The following is a 25,414-nucleotide window of genomic DNA, read 5'->3' as shown; positions in this document are numbered from 1 at the left end:
AGGAAAAGGGAAAGTGTTTGGCTTTTCTTTAAAAAAGGCAGAGGCAAGGGTATTATTAGGCCCTCTGCACTGCACACATTTCCTTTTGCTACTCAAGCCCTTCATCCTTTCCTCTCTGCTGTGAGGGAGGTGATAGGATGCCTTTTATTGCTTTGCTTTAACTCCAACCTGTTAGGGGGAGGAGAATTAAAGCTAAGGAAAAGAAAGTCTATTACATATTGCATGTCTATTGGCATCTGCCTGAACTTGTCACTCTTGCCACTACCTGGCCAAGAACCAGCTTGATGCAGAAGGCTGCACCAAACCAATCAAACTGTATGACAGAGTTGCTTTTTCCTGATTCCAGGCCCTTCGTGTGAATTTACATCTTGAGTAAAGCACTCCTCAGAACAACTACGCATTCAGTTCCACAGGATCCTCTTACTGCTGCAGTTTTCTACCCAAAACTGCAGCCTCTGGGCAGAGCTGAAGTCCCTGTTAGGAGCCTTTGGAAATGAGAAAGCAGAGTAAGTAACTTCTTCCTAGCTCTTCAAGTTTTTATCCTAGTAAGGTTCCACTATTCTGCCCAATTACTTACAGCGAAAAGGAAAAAGCAGAAAAAGCCAAAAGGGGCAACAAGCCACAAAAGCAGTTCCTATTTGCATGATTTACTCCATGCAGTCCCAGCATCTGTCTTTTTCAGATAGTGAAAAGCTGCTTGGACAGATTAACCTACAGGGAGAAGGCAGCCTCAAAGAGTCCTGCTCAATGCAAAAGAAAAGTCATTTAGGAACACATCAGCATTGCTTTGCTGTTCCCCACTCAGTGCAAAGAGCCATTAGCACACTGAGAACAAATTCTACTAAGTAAACCTTTGCCACACGACCTTTTATTTTTTGAACTGTTGTGTTTGTGCTGCCAGATCTCAGCAGTACCAAATGCAGTAACTGGGGACTTGCTTTTGAAGCCATTTGAACTGGCTGGCTTTAAACATCCAGCATCAGCTGTGCAGTACTTACTCTATATTACTCACACTAATGCTGTTGTTCCCCAGGTGCTCGGCAAAGCAGCTACAGAATTGTTCCTCCTGTGAATTAATCATAGAAGGGTTCCAGTTGGAAGGGACCTCCAAAAGTCATCCAGTCCAACCCTCCCTGCAGTCAGCAGGGACATCATCCACTAGAGCAGCTTGCTCAGAGCCTTGTTGAACCTGACCTCCAGGGATGGGCAACCTGTTGCAGCATTCCACCAGCCACCCTCATGGTGCAGAACTTGTTCCTAACAATCTAAATCTCCTCTCATTTCAAACCATTGTCCCTCATCCTGTCACTGCAGACCTTTGCAGACAGTCCCTCTGCAGTCTTCCTGTAGCCCCCTTCAGGTACTGGAAGGCTGCTGTTAGGTCTTCCTGGAGCCTTCTCCAGGCTGAACAACCCCCTGCTTGTTCAGCCCATCCTTGTAGCAGAGCTGTTCCAACTCCCTGATCTTCATGGCCCGACTCTATCCCTCTGCCATCAGGTCCATGTCCTTCCTGTGTTGAGAGCTTCAGAGCTGGAGGCAGTACTGCAGCTGTGCTCTCAGCAGAATAAAGTAGGAGAATCCCTCTCTCCTTCTGCTGACTATGCTGCTTTTGATTCAGCCTAGGATGCCATTGGTCTTCTGGGCTGCAAGTGCGCACTGCTGGCTCAGGTCCAGCTTCTCATCCACCAGCACCCCCAACTCCTTTTCTGCAAGGGCTGCTCTCGAGCTCACCACCCCCAACCTGGCTTGATATCTGGGATTGCCCTGACCTAAATGGGAAAATCAGGCAAACACACAGCACACTATTAGCACCACAGAGACAAGAAGCGCTCAGCAGTCTGGCTAACCAGGACCAAAGGACATGGAAGGCACTTTCCAGAGTACCTGAGTGAAAGAGGAAAACCAAGGTTCAGACAGAAGGTTCGCCTTCAGTGAGGTCTATTTATTAACCATGGGAAAAACTAAGGAACACCACAGGATTCCGTAGTGCTCTCTGTTTGGCAAACATTAGCTGGAGCTAGAAGTTCATGTCAGTGGTTAAGTAGGACAATGATTACTACACCTGGACCTTCCAACACACCACCTTTATAAAATACTTACTTTACATGGTAGAAAACCCCAAAAAACCCAAACCCCAGTAAATCTTCTCAGAAAAAACAGTCTCTTGGAGTGGCTCCTTCCCCATCACCAGTTCTTCCAGACCACTTCTCCTGTGCAGTACTGAAAGCCACAAAGCACTCTGCTGCCTTAGAAGAGTTGAAGGCCGCTTTTTATTTTATGGAAGTCGTTCTGGGTCCACAACAATCCTCCTGACACAGGAACATTCAATTCTGCAGAGCTGTGAGAGAGAGAGAGAGAAGTAAAGCACAGAGGCATGAGCCCATTTAGCTCACAGCAGCAAGGTAACTTTGGTAGTGCTTTTAAAGCTGAAGGAGTTTTGTTTCCAAAATAAAAAATGTCACTTCTCGTTTTCAGCTCTGAACCTTCAGCTGCTTTGCAAAGAAGCCACAGAAAGGAGTGCATGGACAGGGGCTTTAAAGGAAGTTGTTTGGTGACACCCACAGCATGCTGAGCAGTTCCTGATTTTAGGAGGTGGCTTGCTCTGCCAGGCGTAAAGTCCCTTTTCACAGCAGGAGTTGCCCAGTTAGGGTAGAGTCCCAGGAGATCCCCTAAACAGAGACCTACTTCCATGACTTGCTGACACAGTAGGTGAAGGACAAGCAGGTTTGGTTTTGTGTTTGCAGACAGAAGGCAGCGTTAAACACAAAGAGCAGCTGGAGAACACACAGAAACCTTCCTCTAGTCAGAGCCTTGCTCTGTGAGGAATGTAAACCACGAAGGACAGTTAAGGGTTCATCATTTCTGTTTGTGTTGCAAGAATTGTGAAGGTGAAAGCTCGTTTTTTTCAGCAGTAAAACCAATCTCTGAAGAATCCATTTGAAGCAAGGTATCTGACTGGGAAGAGAAAAAAGGAAAACCATAGAATGGGGTGGGTTGGAAGGGATCTCCAAAGGTCATCTAATCCAAGCCTGCTGCAGTCAGCAGGGGAATCCACCAGAGCAGCTTGCTCAGAGCCTTATCTAGCCTGACCTTGAGTAGCTCCAGAGATGGGGCTTCAACGACCACACTGGGCAAAACCTGTGCAGTGTTCCACCACCCTCATGGGAAAGAACTGTTCCTAACATCCAATCTAAATCTCCTCTCATTTCAAACCATTACCTCTCATCCTATTACTGCCTTTGCAAGCAGTTCCTCTGCAGCCTTCTTGTAGGGCCCTTCAGGTGCTGGAAGGCTGCTTGTGGTGTCTCAAGCATGTTTTTCACCTTCCATGTCCCTTAGGCCTAGAGAGCGTGAGCCTAAGGAGAGCTCATGCACTCTCAGCCACAACCTATAGCATCCTCCAGGACAAGATCATGTTCCCTGCCTATTCATCTGTCTAAACCCTTCAGCACACACTAAGCATTCCTCTCACCTTTCCTGCTTATGCAACTCATCCTTAGGACAACAAAACCCACTCATCCGTGGCCTCTGAATGACGAATCCTGTGTTTGAAATGCCAGCGTGATCTCTACAAGTCAGCAACAGCACCCTCAGAGGACTCTGCAAATCACAGAATTATTGAGGCTGAATAGACCTCTGAGATCATCAAGTCCAGCCTATGACTTTACATCACTTAACTAGACTATGTCACTAAGTGTCACATCCACTCTGGTCACAACTGGCCAAATCTGCCCCCATTGTCAGATAAAACTGACAGTGGAAGCAAACAAAAAAGCTCAGATGCTTATCACAAACCCCAAAACCACTGCCTGAGGATGGCAGCAGCTACCCAAAGCTCCAGTGGTTGCCACAGCAACGCTAAACACAAACTCTGACAAGACACAAGGACCAGAAAACCCACCAAAGAACACAACCTTCTGGGGGAGCAGGGAGGAACTGCAAGCTTTTTCCAAATCATCACAGGAACTTATGTCTCCTGTTAAAGCAGAAACAGCCAACTCTGAGGAGAGAAAAGTATTCCTGCAAGCAAGGCTGAGGTGTTAGCAAAGTTGTATTTGTACAGCAGCTTTAAGCTGTACACCTGTGCCTCTTCCTGATGTTCAGTACTGCAGTAACAGCTTACACAGCAGGGCTGCTGCTCAGGGCTCCTCATAGACAGATCATTTCTCCTCTAAGTCAAAATGCCTCTCAGACACTCCCTGTTCAGAGGAAACACTGCCAGAGGCCTTGCAAATAAAGCCAGCACAGAAACATCACAGCTCTCACACCCACTGTAAGGACCCAGAGATCCTCCTCTGGCTGTTGGAAACTGTCCTGAACTCAGCCTGTCAGTGGGGCAATTTTTCCTCCCCTGTGCTGTATGCTCCTCATCATTCATGACTTCACAGAGCTGTGTCATGCCCAGCACAAGGACCCAGGGGACAGACAGTGACATCATTCTTTGCCTTTACTGCGTGAAGGCTGCCAAGAACAAGCTCATCACAGCACATTAGCCAGGATGGGAGGGATGAAGCTAGAGCATTGCCAAGCAAAATAACGGCCCTCAACCCTTTTCCATAAGCAGTGCTGAGTTGTCCTCCAGACACCTGCCATCCATTGTTTTTCCAGCAAAACAACTGCAAAGACAGCTAATTACACGAGAGTGGGGTACAGCCTCAGCATTCCCTGGGTTTGGTTGGATTCAGCTCTTCTTGAACTACATTGCTTCTCTGAGATACAGGCCACCCTGTTGTGACAACAGCACTCCTGTCTGAGGGAAAACCTGCACTGAAAGCAGATGCATTCAGGACATCCACTTGTTAGATGTCTTCAGCTAAATGTCTTTGCCTTCATTTCAACAAAATAGCTGTGGAAACCACAGGACAAACAGTCTTGGGCTATCAGAAAGTGTCTATGATAAGAAGCAAGCAAAACAAACATTCCACAGCACCAGAATGTGTGCAGATAACCCAGTTCAGCTGCACACATAGAGACTGGCCTGAGGTGACCACTTTACCTGTCCACCCCAATCCACCCTGCAACAGAAAGTCATTTCTGCAAGTAAATGTTCCACCACTTCACCCTGAAGCTGCCTCCACATTCCCCTCTTATCTCCTTGGATTCCAGCTATCTCTTGTCACTTCCTAATAAATCCAGGAACCTCTCTCCCCTCAGGAAGGGGCAAAGCCTTCCCCATAGGAAAAAAATCCCAAGCTTAGCACTAATTGCTACCAGAAGGGAGAAGAGGAAGCTCCAGGGACACCTAATATCAGCCTTCCAGTACCTGCAGCAAATTCTGATTAAAGCAAGTTTCAAGACAATTTCCCAATTCCTAGAAGCAATTAATTTAAAACCTCCGTGGCCATTTCACCTTGCTGGAATTCTTGCACCTTAAAATATGCAAAGGTGGCACTCTTTGCAGAACAGTCTCAAGACAGCATGACAAAAACTGGAGAGAGGGCAAAAATTAGCTGTGACCTTTGCTCTTTGAAGTTTCCAGGATGCTACTTTTCCAGCACACCTCTGCTGTGCCTCTCAGCTGCTACCACACTCCACCCAAGAAGTGGCTGACATTTGGAGTTACCAAGATGATTCCTGATGCACCTAGCTCTGTAAATTGGTTTGGTTTTCTCTACAGCAAGAGCTCAAGAGGTAGAAGTGATTCTATGCTACACAGAACAAGCAACATGCTCAGTGCAGGTCTGCAATGCAGCAGTTTGTGGGGACTCATTCTGTTTCTGTAACATCATCATGTGGCACTGCACTGCAGCAGGAACCAGCTCTGAGGTGACTGTCTCAGGAATTCAGCCACATCCTGCACGCCCTTTTCCCTCTTATCTCCATGGTATATGATGAGAACAGAATACTGTAGGTAAAAAGTGAGTAATACTCTTAACCTCAACTACAAGATACTTGCCATAGAATGGTTTGGGTTGGAAGGAACCTCCAAAGGTTATCCACCCCAACCCCCCTGCAGTCAGCAGGGACATCTTCCACTAGAGCAGGTTGCTCAAAGCCTTGTTGAGCCTGACCTTGGACAGTTCCAGGGATAGGGCTTTAATTCCCTCCCAGGGCAACCTGTTCCAGTATTCTACCACCTTCATGCTAAGGAACTTATTCCTAATATCCAGTCTAAATCTCTTCTCTCATTTCAAACCACTGTCCTTCATCCTATCCCTGCAGGACTTTGCAAACAGTCCCTTTGCAGCCTTTTTGTATCCTCCTTCAGGTACTGGCAGGCTGCTATTAGGTCTCCCTGCAGCCTTCTCTTCTCCAGGCTGAACAACCCCAGCTTCCTCAGCCTGTCCTCAAAGCAGAGGTGGTTACTGATGGCTTCCCCTTTTTAAAAGCAAGGTTTCTAAATCAGCTTGTGCTGGTTCCACTGATAGCTGGTTCTATGGCAACACCACCTTCAGCCTCTGCAAAGTGCCACCATCAGAAGTCCACTCTTGCTCCCAGGACAGGCATTGCAGAAAAGCTCCAAATCTCTCCAGGGCAATCCATTACTTTGCACCATCAAAAGTAATGGCAAGTTCCTCCTAACCATAAACCTCTGAGCAATCAACCCACGCCAACCAGTCTGTCACAAACTCCCTGAAGTCACCACTGGTTTTTGTTCCATATTCTTGTGAGCACCTGCAGATAGAGGATTAGAGGTGAAAGAAGCAGCCATAGATCAGAGATCTAGCTCAGGTCACACAGGAACACATCCAGACAGGCCTTGAAAGGCTCCAGAGAAAGAGACTCCACAACCTCTCTTGGGAGCCTGTGCCAGTGCTCTGGGACCCTTACAGTCATGAAGTTTCCCCCTGTGTTGAGGTCTATCCCAGGGAGCAGTGAGCAGAGCCTGCCCCCCCACCTCCAGCCCTCAGAGATTTATAGACATTGATTAAATCCCCTCTCAGTCTTCTCTTCTCCAGACTAAGCAGCCCCAGGTCCCTCAGCCTCTCCTCATCAGGCAGTGCCCTCTAGTCACCTCATCATCCTCATAGCCCTCCACTGGACCCTCTCCAGCAGATCCCTGTCCCTCTTAAACTGGGGAGCCCAAAACTGAAGGCAGTACTCAAGATGAGGTCTCATCAGGGCAAAGTGGAGAGGGAGGAGAACCTCCCTTGATCTGCTGGGGACACTCTTCTTAATGCACCCCAGGATCCCACTGGCCTTCTTGGCCACAGGGGCACATTGCTGTGCCATGGATCAAGCAGAACCAACCCCTACTCTCCAGGCCTGAACTGACCAAAGAACAAACCAGTCCTGGGGAGCATGACTGAAAGGATGGAGTAAAATGCAACTCTTTGGAAGGTTTAAAACTGGAAGCTAATCTGGAGATAACTCTGAATGAGTAAAAACATCAATATGTGGAAGAGCTCTTCCTAATGCTGTACTCCAGGCTGCATGACTGTCACTGCTACATGCAGGTTTTGGAAGCTACTCTACTGGGCTCAAAAACTCCAAGGGGAGAACCACTGATTAGAAGTTATCCTACCAGGTGTCTAAGAAAATTTTTAGCTGCCATTCATCTACATCCAAAGGGTTCTTTGGAGTAAAATACACACAAACCCATCACCTACTGTGTATATGATGAAACTGATCTGACAGTTTCTAGCCCTCAAGTTCCTTTGACTTCAAAGTGTGAAATAATGACCCTATTAAAACAGGGTCGTCCTTTCCCTCCGTGGCATGGTTTAATTGGGTAAGCTTTATTTAGTAACAAAGGTGATCTAACTAAAGCCTCACACAATACTACCATTAGTTCCATGACAACCTGTGCAGATCTGAGGTCAGATCCACAGCTTAAATTACCAGCTGTAGCTCTGAAAAGGTCACTGAGCAATACTAACATGCTGTGGCTGAGGATCAGAGCCCCAGCTGACAGAAGCTGAGTTTTCACATCTGCTGAGCCTGTGCTAATAACCTCCCAGCTGCTAACAGCAAAATATCAGGATCTCCACAGTGGTTTCTTCTAGAAAGAGCAGGAGGAGTGAAGATGATAAGACTGTAAACTGGCTTCCTCAGAGGATACCATGGAAATCCAGCTTTGATGGCAAATTACACCACTGCCTTTAACTTCCAGATACTGCAAAAGACCCAAGGAGTACAAAGCTAAAGTACACTCCCAAAAGGGAACAAGAGCAGCAGCAGCTCCAAATAGCAGCTCTCAGACTTGATGACAGGAAAAAATGAAGGAGACAAATGCAGAGAGGTAGGTGTTGAGTTTGTTCTCTCAGCTTTGAAGGAAGATTGACTCCTAGGGTTTCATGAAGTAGCTTCCTGTGACACTGGTGAGTTGTCACAGCAACACAGGTAGCCACACTTCTGTCTCACTGCACCCAGCAGGAACACACAGTCAGACCAAGACAGTACAAGCAAGCAGGAGTGGGGGAGGGTGAGAAGAGATTCTGTCTGATGCTGGGTTAACCACAGGACAGACCTTACTCAGGACGATTACTGTAGTCTCCGTTTGAAACATACAGTAAAGAGAGACATCTACATCCACTGGTGTGAAACTCTCAGCATATTCACCACCCCAGTTAGGTGCAGCCAATTCCTTCCTCAGGTGTTAAACAAGTAATCTCCAATCAACCACTTCCTGAGGCTGCTTTCTCTCCTCATCTTCAGGCTTTCCCACTAACGCACTTCAAAGTGATTCAGCAAACCACAGGGTTTTAAAATGACTCCTCCTTCCCATACAAGATTAGCTCGTCTAGGAAAAATGAGGTTGTGGGAGGCTAAATGACTTCCAAGACTTCTCACTCTGAATGCTTTCACTGCAAGGCCACAGCTCTCCCTATTGAAGTTATTCATCCCAGTGTCTCGCCAGGCAAATTCTGCACCAGTTCTCAGTAGCTTGTTCTAGAACTCCTGCACTTCCTGACTAGCAATGCTGTGGGATCAGCAGATCATAATTTACTGACAGATAGGAGCTGTCAAAAGTTGATCAGACCACCTGCTCCCAGAAGCTCAGAAATTAAATGGAGTATGAAAAATCAAAGAATCATAAAATCATAGAGTTCTGTGATTCTAGGATTGTTCATTCTTTTCTCTGTGGAGAGAGAGAAGGATGCAAAGAGTTTGGTGTCTGTTACAGAAAGGGGAGGGAGCAATGGGATGAGATTTAATGAGGCCAAGTGCAGGGTTCTACACTTTGGCCACAGCAAACCCAAGCAGCACTATAGGCTGGGGACAGAGTGGGAGTACTGGTAGGTAGTAGGCTGAAGATGAGGCAGCAGTGTGCCCAGGTGGCCAAGAGAGCCAATTGCATCCTGGCCTGCATCAGGAACAGTGTGGCCAGTAGGACAAGGGAGGTTATTCTGCCCCTGTACTCAACACTGGTCAGGCCACACCTTGAGTTCTGGGCTCCTCAATTCAAGAGAGATGTTGAGGTGTTGGAAGGTGACCAGAGAAGGGCAATGAAGCTGGTGAGGGGCCTGGAACACAAACCTTATGAGGAGAGGCTGAGGGAGCTGGGAGTGTTTAGCCTGAAGAAGAGGAGGCTCAGGGGTGACCTCACTGCTGTCTATAACTACCTCAAGGGAGGCTGTAGCCAGGTGAGGTTGGTCTCTTCTGCCAGGCAAGAACAGCAGACAAAACAAGGGGACACAGTCTCAAGTTGTGCTGGGGGAAGTATAGTGCCACGGTCTGGTTGATTGGCTAAGGCTGGGTGCTAGGTTGGACTGGATGATCTTTGAGGTCTCTTCCAATCTGATTGATTCTATGACAGCATCAGACAACACTGAAAGCTGTCAGCAGTCTGAAGTGCAAATCACTGCAAAGCTCCTTCCTGTGTGACTTGCTCTAGGTGATCCTGCTCCAGCATGGGGCTGAACTCAATGATCTTTCAAGGTCCCTTCCAAGCCCTAACATTCTGTGATTCTGTGTGATTCCAGGAAAAACCCATGAGAAGCACAGTTAGTAGATGTCAGAGATAATCAGGAGGCATCTAGGGCAAACTATTTAGTCAAAGAGAAACAAAAGGAAATGTAATCCTTAAATTTTTGCCAGCATCCAGTACAAGGCAGAGAGACAAATGCATTTCATGGTTCAGTGCCACAGTCTTTCCTGTGCCATTACTCACTTTGTATTGGGTGACTTCCACTCATCTCTCACTGGCTGATCAAGCAAGGACATCATGGAATAGTTATCCAGCAGGAGGCCATCAGGGTCATCTGTTTGACCTGGGAGCTTCCCAAGAGGAAAATCTTTCCATCGTACTTCCTCTGGGTAAGAACAGCACATAAACAACAAGTTTGAGATCCCCAGAGAGGTTTTCAAAAGCCAAGATCCTCCCAAACCCACAAACATCATTCGAGGCAACTCAGCCCTTCAGCAAAAATGAACAACCTCAGGTCCTGAGCCAAACTTGGTTTGAAGTACAGCTCTAACTCAAGTTATCTCCAACTTTACTATTGCTCCCGAAGGAAATCTCTCCTGTGAGGACAGACTGAAAGAGTTGGGGCTATTCAGTCTGGAAAAGAGGTGACCTTCTTGTGGCCTTCCAGTATCTGAAAGGGGCCTACAAAAAAGCTGGGGAGGGACTCTTTAGGTTCTCAGGGAGTGACAGGACTGTGGGGAATGGAGCAAAGCTGGAGGTAGGGAGATTCAGACTGGATGTGAGGAGGAAGTTCTTCAGCATGAGAGTGGTGGGAACATGAGAGTGGTGGGAACATGAGAGTGGTGGAGAATGGGTTGCCCAGAGATTTGGTTGAGGCCCCACCTGTGAAGGTGTTTAAGGCCAGGCTGGATGAGGCTGTGGCCAGCCTGATCTAGGGCAGGGGAGTTGGAACTAGATCCTTGTGGTCCCCTTCAACCCTGACTGATTCTATAGTGACTATAGTGTGAGAGACAGCAGGGACACACCTGAAGTTCATGTAACATCATGTAATCCACAAAGTGCAGCTCTTCAGCATCACTGTGAGGAAATGCATGGCCAGAAGATCAAGAGAGGTGATTCAGCCACTCTGCTCTGGTGAGACCTCACCTGCAGTATGGCAACAAGCTCAGGGGCCCTCAGCACAGGAAGGACATGGACCTGATGGAGAAGGGCCCTCAGCACAGGAAGGACATGGACCTGATGGAGAAGGGCCAGAGGAGGGCCATGAAAATGATCAGGGAGCTGCAGCATCTCTGCTGTGAGGACAGGCTGGGGGAGCTGGGGTTGTTCAGCCTGGAGAAGAGAAGGCTTCAGAGAGACCTAATAGCAGCCTGCCAGTACCTGAAGGGTCCTGCAAGAAGGCTGTTCCCAAAGGCCTGCTGTGACAGTACGAGAGGCAATGGTTTGAAATCAGAGCAGATTTAGATTGGCTGTTAGGAAACAGTTCTGCACCAGGAAGGTGGTGGAATACTATAGCAGGTTGCCCAGGGAGGTAGTTGAGCCCTATCCCTGGAACTATTCAAGTTCAGGCTCGACAAGGCTCTGAGCAGCCTGCTCTAGTAGAGAATGACCCTGCTGACTGCAGGGGGGTTGGACTGGATGACCTCTGGAGGTCACTTCCAACTCAAACCATTCTCTGATTATGAACATTTTGGAAAAGCCTGACCAAAACCAGAATTAAACAAAGCAGGGACAAATGCTCCTGGAAAAGGCACTCCCAAAGTTCTAAGAGTACAAGAGAGATGACTCCTGCACTTCAGCAGAAGACTGGGAAAACCAATCTGCAGTGATTTGTCATTTAGACGATTCTGAAGCACACTTAATTCCAGCCAGGCCTAGAGGGCTGAGATGCCTTTGCAGTTCAACCAACAGTTGCCAGTGACAAAGTCTTACAAAGTCAGTTTTTTACCTGTACTGATCTGCCAGGGGGATCCTTGCAGTGCTGCTCTTTTCTCAGCAATGGCCACCATGTTGCCAGAATGAGCAAGTCCTTCCAAAGGATTTGCTTCAGTTATCATCTCTTCTTCCTCTTCCTCCACTTCTTCTATGCCATCATCTCTTTCCAGCACATCTTCCTGTTGCTCTACAGTCTGCCCTTGATTTTTAACCTGATTGTCTTGCCTGGCCCTCCACTGCAAGCTCTCTATAGTGTAAATTTGGTGTTCACTACCATCTGAAGAAGTGCCTGGACTGGACACAGGTCCAACTCCTTCTGTGTAAACGGAAGTGAGGTAGAGAAGCTTCTTCTGTGAAGAACGTGACATGGGAGGCGTCATGATCGTGAGGATCCTAGAAAGGAAAAGGGCAATGTAGAAGTCTTAAAAGCAAAAATCACTCCAGATGAAGCTCTAGCCATCTGAGCAGCCTTTTAAGTGTGTTTCCTTCCAGGCCAACTCGCCTACATATCTCCTTGAAGAAGCAAATCTGACGACCTCCGATGGGTGGATGTTGGACTACTCCCTCTCCACGACTGGAATTAAGGACATGAGGGACTCTCAGTGAATTCCTGACCTGCTGTTTTCATGTGAAAAAGTTATCACTTCTTGAAACAGTCACAACTCTGCTATCAAGTCATATGCGAGCAGGCTGCTGCTTTAGTATCTCCCCAGTCAACTACTTTCATTCTCATCCTCCTCTGTAGAATCCACCTGCCACTATTTCTACTAGATGTAAAGGATGGGAAAGCAACCACACAAGGGAACTGGCCAAAACTGCAACAGAGCAGTTTGTTGCCCCCTACCTATGTCACACAATGAAACTTACATCTGAAGAAGGTGTGGAGTTGCCCAGCAGGGAGCTTCCAAGCAGTTATCAGTCAGTCTGAGCCACTCCAAAGGAACTTTATGGAGAAAGAGCTCCTTCCTGGATGCCTGTTTGTTACATTGCTGTTTCTTCTTCCCTTCAAAGAACATAATAAAACCAGTAAGGCACTCCAAAATGATACAAATATGCCTTTCATCACTTTGCATTTCCATTGGAACACTCATCCCAAATAGGCAGGGGAATCCATCCCTGAAGCTACTCAAGGTCAGGCTCGACAAGGCTCTGAGCAAGCTGCTCTAGCGAAGGATGTCCTTGCTGATGGTTTGATTAGCTGAGCTTTGGAGGCTCCTTCCAACCCAAACCATTCTGTGATTCTAGAACTGTTAACAAGTAGGTGATTTGTACTTCCCACCAAAAGGTCACACCACTCTCCCAGCAGTACAGAAAAGACATTGAGTACTGTGTCCAGTTCTGGGCCCCACAATTCAAGAGAGATGTTGAGGTGCTGGAAGGTATCCAGAGAAGGGCAACAAAGCTGGTGAAGGGCCTGGAACACAAACTCTGTGAGGAGAGGCTGAGGGAGCTGGGGTTGTTTAGCCTAGAGAAGAGGAGGCTCAGGGGTGACCTCATTGCTGTCTAGAACTACCTGAAGGGACATTGTAGCCAGGTGGGGTTGGCCTCTTCTCCCAGGCAACCAGCAATAGAACAAGGGGACACAGTCTCAAGTTGTGCCAGGGTAGGTATAGGCTGGATGTTAGGAGGAAGTTCTTCACAGAGGAGTGATTGGCATTGGAATGGGCTGCCCAGGGAGGTGGTGGAGTCACCGTCCCTTGAGGTGTTGAAGCAAAGCCTGGATGAGGCACTTAGTGCCATGGTCTAGTTGGCTGGCTAGGGCTGGGTAATAGGTTGGACTGGATGAGCTTGGAGGTCTCTTCCAACCTGGTTGATTCTATGACGTTTCTCAGCCACTCACCAGTGTTTACTTTGGCAATGCCAGCCAGCATCTCAGCGATCCAGTCGATCAAGAACTGCGGCCGGAGCTCTGAGAAGTCAGAACATTCCTTCAACTCCATGAACATTTTCTCCATTAGGATCTGTGTGAAACTTCGGGAAAGGAGGCCTGACAGCAAAGGCTGCCAAAAGCGGTAAAGAGCCTCAGGGATTCTGAAGTGCCACACCTCTTTATTTGCTGCAATAGAAGAGAGTAAGAGAAGCTGAAAACGACTCTTCTGCACTTTTTTGGTGAGCTATAAGTGAAGTATTTTAGTTTGTGGTTTGGCCTGCACTGATAGGCCAAGAGGGGCAATGGTTTGAAACTTAGATTGGATGTTAGGAGTAAGTTCTGCACCATGAAGGTGGTGGAACATGGCAACAGGCTGCCCAGGGAGGTAGTTTGAGGCCTCATCCCTAGATCTATTCAGGGTCAGGCTCAAACAACACTCTGAACAACCTGATCTGCTGGAGGATGTTCCTGCTGACTGCAGTGGGGGTTGAATTAAATGATCTTTAGAGGTCCCCTTCAACCCAAACCACTGTATGATTTTATTCTGGGATCACTGGTGTGTTCTGAGATCTTCACTGAACCTGGAACTATTATTCCTCTTAAGCTAGGGATGTAAAATAAGCAGCAAATTGGTAATAATGCAACGGCTCAATGAAAGCCAAAAATACCATGCCTGATCTAATCATGTGGTAACCCACAGGAAATCCTACCTGGATGCTAATCTCTTTCCAGTTTCATCTTATTTCACAGATAATGAAAAGCTATTCTGTCTGAAAATACACTGCAAGAGAAGGAACACTGAGCAGAGCAACACAGAATCAAAAAGCTCCCTATGGCGGAGGGGTTGGAACTGGACGATTTTGAGGTCCCTTCCAATCTAAACCATTCTATAATTCTAACATAATCAGAGAAATGTGAGGATCTTTATTGGAAAATCCTCTGGCTGGTGTTTCCAAGAAGTGCCAGGGAAGCAGAGAAATTATCTTCATTGTCTCTAGGTACCAAATTCCCTTGCGGATAATCCATGCAACTCCACGTGTACAGACAGCAGCATGGAACTAAGATGCAGCTGGTGAAGGAGGTTAAAAAAAATTCCAAACATTCAGATTTGCTTCTAACCTTTAGTAGTAGAAAAACTAGTGGGAGTTCATGAAATCAATTAACTGTTGCAGGTAAGGGCAGAAGTGGAAGCTCTGAAAGACATTTTGGCCTGGCTGCATTCGGTGCTGAAGAGCTCTCCTGCCATGGCAAGAGATTTCTGCAAAAGCCACTGCTAAGCACGGCCATAAAGAAGTGTGGAGAACAGGCTAAGCAATGTTTCAGAACCAAGAATGTGCAGAGAATGGCAGATTTCAATAGAATGAGACCAAGAAAAGAACAGAGATGGCCACAACACTAGGCATGCACTTTTTAACTGTAGTGGTGTCCAAGACACTAACCTTCATGCTTGATATTTAGCATCTCCAGACACTCCATCTTTGGGATGAGAAAGCCATCATGGAGAAGAACCTCAGCCACCATCTCCCTAAAGCAATCAGAGTGTCTCATTAATGCCATTTACTTCTTCACATGTCAAAACACTACTTGCACCAGTGCTGGAACAAGTGTGAGACAGACAGAGAGTTGAGGCTGTTCAGCCTGGAGAACAGAAAGCTCCAGAGACCTGTGAGCAGTCTAGCCTTCCAGTACCTGAAGAGGGCTACAAGAAAGCTGAGGAAGGACTTTTTACAAGAGCCTGTAGTGATAGGATGAGGGGGAATGGATTTAAGCTTGAGGAAGGGAGGTTTAGACTGGAGATCAGGAGGAAATTCTTTGCAGTGAGGGTGGTGAGACACTGGCACAGGTTGCCCAGGGAGGCTGTAGGTGCTCCTTCCCTGGAGGTGTTCAAAGCCAGGTTGGATGAGGCCTTGAGTGACCTGTTCTAGTGGGAGGCAGTGGGGGTTGGAACTGGATGATCTTGGTGATCAAACCCAAACCATTCTATTGCTCTATGAATGTGACTTACCAAAATACCAGGACAGAAGCCTACACATTGCAGTAACACTGAAGCATCTTAACTGCTCATCCACAGTAACAGCTTTTCAGAAGGAGAGATGCTCAGAGGCACTTTTGGACTAACAGAAGGTGTTTAACAGAACACGACAACTGTGCAGATTCCTTCCTAGCTAGAAGTGGTGCTGGGGGTGGAATGGTTACTTGACAAGTCTTCTCTACACCTGCCACACCACTTTCCTGCAGAGAACAGTCATGCAAAAAAAGGCTGCCACGTTCTGGTGACAGCACCCTACAGCATTCCACCCAAGCAGCTTAAAGCCACACTTGAAATCCTGCTCGTTAAAGTGTTTCAGAAGTGCCAAAAGCAAACTCCTGGTTACTTGCCCAGGGGCCAGACACACCACAAACCAGGCCTGGGGAGGCTCCTCCAATATGCTGCTCTCAGTATCTGCTGTTTACTCAGGGACATCCTTCAGAAGCATCAGGAAAAACACACAGAAAGTACAGAAGAGGCCAAGTATTACCCTGCAGTTTTGAAGTATTCTAAAGGTTACTGTGAAATCAAAGTCTCCACAAGGCTGTTGGGAGGGCTTCTGAAGACACTAAAGATGCTGATGTGCCTTGGGGCCAGCACAGCTAAGTCAGGAACAACACCTTGGAGTTTGCTGACACAGGAAACATTACTCATTACTAACAACTCAGTCCTCAGAGATGTTGAGGAAATCAACCAAATCCTTGCTCCACAATCCATGATCAGTAAAAAGGCAGTGCAACAGCTTTACAAGCCCAGCTCTGCACTGTACCTTTCACCTCAGTTCCTTATCACAGCTGTACCTGTTCTCTTGCATCAAGTCTTTGATCTGAGCCAAAATCCAGTCTACTTCCGAAGAGGAATCAGACCACGCTTCTCGAGACTTCGAAAGAGACTGAGCAGCCTGCAGAACCTGAGTGAAGGAAAACTCCAAGCATTAACAGCAAATATGCCCCAGAAAGGCACTGCTACAAAAAGATGGAAATGCCATAGGCACTTCATCAATAGCACTTCAAAAAATTCATGAAAGTTTCCCTTCCTGGGGCTACATTAAGGGTTAATATAAGTCATGTCCCACTGGGAAAAGGCCTGCATTAAAAAGGCAACAGCAACAAGGGGTCACAGTCCTGGCATCCTCCTTCTGCTTCTAAACCTTGCACTCTCTGGCTTCAGCACAAACCAGGACAGACTCCTTTTGAATTACTAACTCCACATGAAGGGTGGGGATGAGGTTGTCTCCTCAAGAGAAGGTTCTGCCAGCCATATTAGGCATACAGTAGGTCAAAATGTCAAATCAGCACAGCCGTCCAGGCAACCTGTAATCAGCTGAGAGCATCTGAAGAGTAGGAGCAATACACAAATCAGGCTACCAGGTTGTACTAACAATGTAAGAGAGACTACTGGAGGTTAGTACTGCACTAAAGTTAGTGGTGGTTTGTTTGATATATATACCTTATCTGAGTACGTCCAGCAAGGTAGGACATGCCTTCTACTTATGCTCACAACCTACCCAAGAGGCAAGAAAGGGACAAAAAGGCCAAGGGAGAATAAAACAGAAATCCTCTAGTAGTATGAAATAAACTCCTGGCAACTTAGTCACAGTAGCACTCAGGTATTTGGCTTTTCAGTTTGGGCAAGAATGACTTATGGCCCCAAGGAGGAAATGAGAAGAACCCAAAGTGATGTTGATCAGACTGTGCTTACCCGAAACTGCTCATTCTTGTAGGATATCAGCACATCTCTGACTTTCTCTAGAAATAAACAAATAATTTAATCAATTTAATCAATCAATCAATAATGTAATCAATAATTGGATCAACTGTATAGGGGAATTTTGCTATCTGGCTGAGCTGCTTAGTTCTGCTGAATGCACGCTCAAGGAAGACATCAATCAAATGAAGTAACAAACTCCATCACAGTAAAACTGTTGCTACTGTCCAGGATGTTGCATATTTGATAGAGTAAAAGATTTTATGCAACAAATTCAGTGAGCTAATACCAAAAAAGCAACTCTCTGGAAGAGCAGGCTGCCCAGAGAGGCTGTAGAGTCTTCTTCTCTGAAGACTTTTGAAAGCTGCCTGGAAGTGTTCCTGTGCAGTCTGCCCTAGGTGGTCCTGCTTTGGCAGCAGGGTCACACTTGATGATCTCTCAAGGTCCCTTCCAATCCCTAAAATTCTGTGAATTTCTGAATCCACCATGGCCCAAAACCTGTGCTGAAGGATTTGTCTTTATACATTGTCAGGGACAGAAGACAGCATCACAGAATGCTAGGGATTTAAAGTGACCTCTGAAGATCACCTAGTCCAACCCCCTTGCTACAGTAGGGTCACCTAAACTAAATCCAACAGAACACATCCAAGTGGATCTAGAGTACCACAAGAGATGGAAAGTTCAAAACCTAGTCTCTGCACCCCTAGAAGAGCCTGGAAACATGTCTGTTGTTAAAAAAAACAGTCTTGGCAGATTTGGAATAAACCTGCTTTGTCTTTCCAGGAAGCTCATTACCCTCCTCTTCAGACCAAAGCTGCTTGCCTCTTAAAATTCCCTTGCACCTGCACAGATGTCAAGATGCACCAAGTCAAGCATTCAGTGTTTCAAGACCTCATGAATTCAAGGATTGTGAATGAAAAGATCTCAACTATGCAGCTTCATTAGGTAAGTTATTGTAGAACAGGAATGTCTTGGTTCTAGTTTACATTTCCCAGAGACTCAAAATACAGCTAACAGAACCAATACAGTAATTGAATGCCTTCTCCCCCCCACTTTTGGAAAGAAAGGAATTAGATGTAGAGAGGAAGAGGGTAAAACAGCACACCCAAATAAAATAGTCTTGCTTCAATTTGGAAGTTAAAAGGGAAAGAAAACTTTAACAATAAATAGGAGGACTGTAAGGTAGGGGAGTTACAAAGAGGTATAGGGAAGGGAAAACAAGATACAAAAGATATAGCTATATATATATGCAACCAGACTGATGGCAATGGATGGAGGTAGATTCTCAGGAAAGGGGAGGGTGTCCACCACGTAGTGGGATGACCACGTGGCAAAACAGGAACAGCAGCAGGAACAAGGGTGGTGCTAGCAGGCAAGGAGGTGAAAAAGTGCAAGAAACAGGAAGTTCATCTGTTTGTATAGGGGCCCTAGACAGGAAGCGGGAGTGGGCTAACCACTACACCTGGGGTCGGGTTCAAGATCCACTCCCCACAGAGGAGTCAGGAGAACCTAGGGTGGGGTTCAGACCACTGCCCAGGAAGGTTAGCCCTTTACAAGGGAGATAAACAACCAACCCTGACATGGTCCTAACATGGAGCTGAAGATGACACTTTCCAGCTGCTTTCCCTTCTGTAGGACACATCTAATCCTTGCATCTGCCACTGTTCTAGGGACATTTACCATGAAACTCCTGGTGCTTCTCACGCGCCTTGTGCTGTGGGTTTGGCATCTCCCACACATCATTGTCCAGCTCTGCATTTGCTTCCATCCCTTCCTGCTCCTCTTCATCCTCGTCCTCACTTTCTTCACACAAATTATTACCCAGCTGACGGCTCCAATACGTCTTCCGTAGCCAGTCCAGCACAACATCACAGCCTAGAAGAAAGCAGAAAACATTCACTTCTCAGAGACATTTTCTTTGGTATTTAAACAATAAAATAGAATCACAGAACCCTGCAGTGCCCCAAAATGGAGGGTGCTCCCCTCAGGGCCTGTTGCAGTGCCATTGCCACCCCAAGTGCCCACTAGCAGCACTCACCCTTACGGCACAGAGCCAGTGGTGGCAGCTTCCCGTGGGTCAGCTCATGACGGAGATCCACCACCCAGATGGGGATATCTGCCTGAAAGGACAGCCGCAGGCATCATCCCACAGTTCACATCACACCACAACTGAGTGCAGCCCTGCAAGAGAGTCTCCACCTGGGTGGAAATGGCCTGTTCTAGGCCACTCCTGCAATGCAGTTTCCCTGCTTCCCACACCAAGAGTGGGCTGAGATCCCTCTCTTCTCTGATCCTATTCCTCTTGTGGCCTGGGATCCATACAAACTTGGGATTTCAGTTATAAGTTCTTCAAGGTTACTTGCAACAACAACAGTCTTTTGAGACAGAGGTGCTGTGTGTAACTTAATGAGACATTGAGAAGCAGCTACTTATGTGATGAAACACTCAGGGTGAGAGTTTGTGTATCAAACACACAGATCACAGCTAACACTCAAACCATGCACACCCTAAGCTGCAGGCAACTTTGTGCAGCTTTTCTAAGGACAACCAACTTGAACGGAGGGCCAACAAGATCCTGGGCTGCATCAGGAGAAGAGTAGCCAGCAGGGCGAGGAAGGTGATTCTCCCCTTTTACTCTGCTCTGCTGAGACCCCACCTGGAGTACTGCAGCCAGTTCTGGAGCCACTGGGACAAGATGGATGTGGAGATGCTGGAGTGTGTATGCAGAAGGGCCAGGAGGATGCTCAGAGGGCTGCAGCAGCTCTGCTGTGAGCACAGACTGAAAGAGTTGGGGCTGTGCATTCTGGAGCAGAGGAGGCTCCCAGGTGACCTTCCTGTGGCCTTCCAGCATCTGAAGGGGCTTACAAAAAAGCTGGGGAGGGACTTTTTAGGCTCTCAGAGAGTGCCAGGACTGGGGGAATGGAGCAAAGCTGGAGGTGGGGAGATTCAGCCTGGATGTGAGGAGCAAGTTTTTTTCCATGAGAGTGGTGAAAGGCTGGAATGGGTTGCCCAGGGAGGTGGTTGAGGCCCCATCCCTAGAGGTGTTTAAGGCCAGGCTGGATGAGGCTCTGGCCAGGATGATATAGGGTAGGGGTTGGAACTAGATAATCCTTGCGGTCCCTTCCAACCCTGACTAATTCTATGATTCTAACTATGCAAGACCTTGGCTGGTGTTTAAAGCCAGCCTTCCCTTAAACCCAGCAATAAAACCCCATCAATTCATCATTCTCACACAGGGGCCCTAGATAAGGCTGTGCATGCAAAGGAGTCTCAAACACTCTCTCTTCTTCCCTTTCAGACCCAGATGTGACTCTACGTGGTCCTACTATTACAATCACATTAAACCTTTCCTTCTCCATGCACAAGCAGGCAAGCTCACCTCAAGCAAGAGACAAAAGATGAAAACACCTATAAATGTGAGTGCTTTTCGTGTATACCTTTGCTTGCCACTTGCCAAAGAATTTACAAACCACAGATTTAGCTCTTTTCCCCTATCTCAGTAGCTAAGAAGCAAAAATGTGTGACGTACAGGCCAAGTGAGACAATGTCCATGTAAATCAAGACACAGGATTCATCATGCTTTAACAAACAACAGCCTGTGTTACTTCTAATCTGATCTTAAAGAGCAAAGTTTTAGATCTAGTTACGTCATGACTCTTCCAAACTTTGTGGCTGGAAGGAAGTGGCAGCTGGTTACAAAAGAATTATCCCCCGCCTCCAACTCACCTCACCCGGAGCTGTTACCAGACAATGCAGATGCTCTGCATACACAGAATGTATCAGTGCAGTCTTAGTCAATATTTACCTCTTTGGCTAATTGTCGCAGAGGAATGCTGACCATTTTCTGCTTCCTTTCTGTGATCAAGTTGACAAACCTGCATGCAGATTACAGAAAAGACAAATACTTGTCAGGAGCTGCAGAGAGCTGCACCCACAGCTGTGGTCCCAGAGATGCCAAGTGCAATCAGACAGCTGAACGCCACTACCCACCCATGTCCCTCACTCTCTCTTGAGACACAGACCCTACCATACAAGCACTTCAGAGCCCTACCTTACAAGAGCCAGCCCATAAGAGAGGATGAGCTCATCAGACTTCAGTTTTCCAGATGAATCTAGGACCTTGCAACGAATCAGTTCAGAGGTGCAATCCACCGCGAGAGGCATTTTGGGACCATACCTGCAGATGAAGGAAAAAGAGGTGATCAGTCTCACAAGAATCCAATAACCCAAAAAAAGAGCTGCTTTTTGGCTACTTTTTGTGCTCCGTGGTACACAACAGCCTGCGAAACTATGCAGCAAGAGAGCATTAAAGGCTCTTTGCAGAAGGCTTTTATCTGGGGACAGAATGATTGCATGGCTACTCCTAATCTCGTGTTAAACAAGTCGTTACTGATGTGCTAAGGACGCACACAGTGTGAGATGCCACACCTAGACTGGTCTTGTGTATGGATGTAGCAGGGGCAACACAAACAGGCAAACGTAATCTCGGGGCCCTGAGTATGCTCACTGCAGCACTCTGCCTTGAGAAAGCAGTCTGGGGAGCTGGGACCATGCAGGGCGTCTGCCTGCCCAAGTGCCCAGGGGCCCAGCCTGCTTCTGGCATGCGCTAGGGGCCCGAAGCCCGCTGCGTGAAGGGGCTCTGCAAGAGGCAGCTGCCTGCCCGGCCAACCGGCGACCGGCGCACACGCAGCCCCGGCCGCGGAGCAGCGGCCAGGTCCCGGGCGCTCTACAGGCCCAAGGCAGTGAGCAGACGGAGCGAAGAACTGGGGACGCCGCTTCAGGGACAAAGGAGGCAACCCAGAAGGCAGCGACGACCCCACAGGGACACAGACTACTCCCCGCCCGTGGCACGTACCGGCTCTTCCAGGCCGAGACCCGGTCCAGCGCTTCCTGCTGCAGGCGGCTGTCCCCGCAGTACAGCCCCACCATCACCTGGTCCCACTCCGCCCTGCCTCTCCACGCCACCACGGTCCTCAGCAGCTTGGGCCTCCTGCGGGCGGGGGACAGGCAGCGCCGCCCGCCGCGCCCGGAGCTGCTGCCGCCCGCCATGCCGCGGCCCCCGCGCCCCGCTTCCGCTGCCCGCCCCGGGGCGGAGCGTGAGGCCGCCGCTTCCGGAGCGGGCTGCGGGGCGCCGGTGGGGCGATGGGGGCTCGGCTCGGGTCCCGCAGGGTTCGTCTGTCCGGGGTCTGCGGGCTGCCTGCAATGGCGGGACCGCGAACGAAAGGGGCTGGGGCTGTGCCGAGGCCGGTGCGGAACGTTCCCGGCCGTGCGCGCTGGCGGGGGGCTGAGGGACGGCGACAGGCGTTTAGGGTCACGCCGAGGACAGCGGCGTGAGGATGGGCAGCCAGAGGACTGGACTCGGTGGGATGTGGAGCACGGTTCTGCCGCAGGAGGCGGAGGCCATCGCATAATGAAGGGCTTGGGGCTGTACCTCGGTGGCCGGGGTGAACCCGAGTTCCGCAGGCATCTGCCCGGTGCTGACACATGCGCTCAGCGTCCCTGCCCTGCCGGCCTTGGCTGAACGTATCCGCTCCTGCGGGAGGCTCAACTGCTTTTCTTTGCAGAGGCAGCATTTTACAGGCTTTTGCTATGTCCTGCGTGAACAAAGGATCCAGGCTATAAACCACCTCGTTCTTCTCTTTCTTTACTGGCCGTGTAATCCCAGCAATACTCCCGTGTTAGAGGTCAGGCTGAGGGAGCTGATTCTCCCTCTGTGCTCCCCTCTGCTGAGACCCCACCTGGAGTACTGCAGCCAGTTCTGGAGTCCCTATTACAGGAGGGCTGTGGAGATGCTGGAGCGTGTCCAGAGCAGGGCCAGGAGGATGCTGAGAGGGCTGCAGCAGCTCTGCTGTGAGCACAGACTGAAAGAGTTGGGGCTGTGCAGGCTGGAGCAGAGGAGGCTCCCAGGTGACCATCCTGTGACCTTCTAGAATCTGAAGGGAGACTACAAAAAAGCTGGGGAGGGACTCTAGGCTCTCAGGGAGTGCCAGGACTGGGGGAAATGGAGCAAAGCTGGAGGTGGGGAGAGTCAGATTGGAGGTGAGGAGGAAGTTCTTCAGTGTAAGAGCCTGGAATGGGTTGCCCAGGGAGGTGGCTAAGGCCCCATCTTTGGAGGTGTTTAAGTCCAGGCTGGACAAGGCTGTGGCCCAGGCTGATCTAGGGTAGGGTGTCCCTGCCCATGGCTGGGGGGTTGGAACTGGCTGCTCCTTGTGGTCCCTTCCAACCCTGCCTGATTCTATGAATAGGAGTGAGCAGCGAAAAATTCCAAAGCTGCTGTCTCGTACAAAACCGCTTCAGAGATCACAGGAAAGAAATGCTGGGAGGGCTCCGTTAAAATACCATCCCTGATAAATGCCTCAGTTCATTCCAGCTTCAACCTCCTCCCACTGCCTCCCCCCCCCACGAAGCCAGTCTTGTTCTTTTGTGGTGTTTGTATTAACCTCGGGCCAAACCGAAACGCGTTTCGCTCCTGCCAAGAAGCGCCAGGCTGAGGGAACAGGTTGCTGTTGCAAATGGGACTAGTTGAAATCTGAGTTTGGGGTAAAATGCAATGAGGCAGATTTAAAAGTGTCATAAATAACAGGCATAAACTTGTGTTCATGCAAGTTAAGGCTTTTAATAGAGTTGCAGGAATCAAGCAATGTACAGGCCTGGGTGCGCGAGGAGGCTCCGCTCTGCCCTAATGCACACACTTTGCCTTCAGTTTTCTCTTTCTATATCCTGTTCTATTACATATTCATTACTCATTCTAAGAAAAGGTTGGGTTTTCCTTATTGGTTTTAGGAATGGGAGTTGTCTCTTCCACGTATGTCTCTTTTTATCCAGAGGTCATAGAATTATGGAATCATAGAATCAACCAGGTTGGAAGAGACCTCCAAGATCATCCAGTCCAACCTAGCCCCCAGCCCTATCCAGTCAACCAGACCACGGCACCGAGTGCCTCAGCCAGGCTTTTCTTGACCATCTCCAGGGACGGTGCCTCCACCACCTCCCCAGGCAGCCCATTCCAATGCCAATCACTCTCTCTGCCAACAACTTCCTCCTAACATCCAGCCTATACTTCCTCCGGCACAACTTGAGACTGTGTCCCCTTGTTCTATCGCTGGTTGCCTGCCAGAAGAGGCCACCCCCCACCTGGCTAGACACAGAAATGGAAGAACCCACAGGCTATTGTCTTCCATAGAATGGGGGCACATACACCTACTACGGGACAGGGGTGCGGTCCCCATGAAACCCTTCTCAGGCAAGGAAACTAAGTTGCCTGGCTTTCTTTTGTCCTGTTACCAGGCAATGCAGATGCTCTGCATACACAGAATGTATCAGTGCAGTCTTAGTCAATATTCACCTCTTTGGCTAATTGTCGCAGAGGAATGCTGACCATTTTCTGCTTCCTTTCTGTGATCAAGTTGACAAACCTGCATGCAGATTACAGAAAAGACAAATACTTGTCAGGAGCTGCAGAGAGCTGCACCCACAGCTGTGGTCCCAGAGATGCCAAGTGCAATCAGACAGCTGACCGCCGCTGCCCACCCACGTCCCTCGCTCTCTCTTGAGACACAGACCCTACCATACAAGCACTTCAGAGCCCTACCTTACAAGAGCCAGCCATGCAATGCAGACAGGCAGGTAAATAAGACAGGACATGCTTAAGCTCATTTTTATGTCCTTTAGGACTATTTGCCACAGTTGCCAAACTCCCGCAGCGAAAGCGAGTTCTCAGAAGATACGAGGCAGGGAGAAAGCCTGGAAGAGGGCCCCGTGCTCTGGAAACGGAGTTGCACTTTTCATCTGCTTAAAAAGTGTTCTGAAAGGACAAGCTGTTTACTGCAATCAAAGGGCCTTATTCAGAGGCACAGGAACACCATGTGTCCCTCGGCTTGCCAGATTGCTTCTGCGTTCCAGAAAATCAGCTGCAGTGCAAAGGTAGTGAAAGCCAAACACGCCAGGGTGCTGGGGGAACAGATGTCAAAAGTTGATCAGATCACCTCCTCCCAGAAGCTCAGAAATCGAATGAAAAGGAGTATGAAAAATCAAAGAATCATAAAATCAAGGAGTTCTGTGA

At 48.4% G+C, this 25,414-nt stretch overlaps 1 protein-coding gene across 2 annotated transcripts; it reads right to left on the bottom strand.

The window, feature by feature from the left end:
* Positions 1-1,921: 1,921 nt before the first annotated feature.
* Positions 1,922-24,763, bottom strand: LAS1L (LAS1 like ribosome biogenesis factor). 2 transcript variants are annotated; one of them, XM_064159046.1, is made up of 13 exons: positions 22,208-22,432; positions 21,404-21,529; positions 21,158-21,227; positions 19,391-19,472; positions 19,033-19,227; positions 17,347-17,393; positions 16,446-16,555; positions 15,056-15,141; positions 13,587-13,802; positions 12,614-12,749; positions 11,760-12,139; positions 10,055-10,196; positions 1,922-2,338 (listed from the first exon to the last, which is right to left on the bottom strand). In XM_064159046.1, exons 1-13 carry the CDS (start codon positions 22,399-22,401, stop codon positions 2,248-2,250), a joined length of 1,875 nt encoding a protein of 624 aa, XP_064015116.1. In that variant the 5' UTR covers positions 22,402-22,432; the 3' UTR covers positions 1,922-2,247. The 2 variants fall into 2 exon arrangements, with proteins under 2 accessions (XP_064015116.1, XP_064015117.1); XM_064159047.1 differs by lacking the exons at positions 21,158-21,227; positions 21,404-21,529; positions 22,208-22,432 and adding an exon at positions 24,698-24,763.
* Positions 24,764-25,414: the final 651 nt, after the last annotated feature.

This window comes from Pogoniulus pusillus, chromosome 19 (assembly GCF_015220805.1).
Source record: "Pogoniulus pusillus isolate bPogPus1 chromosome 19, bPogPus1.pri, whole genome shotgun sequence".
NCBI lineage: Eukaryota > Metazoa > Chordata > Aves > Piciformes > Lybiidae > Pogoniulus > Pogoniulus pusillus.
The sequence above is the reverse complement of the archived record's forward strand: the minus strand, read 5'-3'. Positions and strand labels throughout refer to the sequence as shown.

What these genes read in the sequence shown, in the direction of transcription:
- LAS1L (XM_064159046.1), bottom strand. Translation starts at nt 22,401, where the DNA reads ATGGCGGGCGGCAGCAGCTCCGGGCGCGGCGGGCGGCGCTGCCTGTCC. An exon ending in ACAAGAATGAGCAGTTTCGG is followed by an intron (nt 16,556 to 17,346) that starts GTAAGCACAGTC and finishes TCCTTCACTCAG; the next exon opens with GTTCTGCAGGCTGCTCAGTC. An exon ending in ACTCCACACCTTCTTCAGAT is followed by an intron (nt 12,140 to 12,613) that starts GTAAGTTTCATT and finishes TTTCCTTTCTAG; the next exon opens with GATCCTCACGATCATGACGC.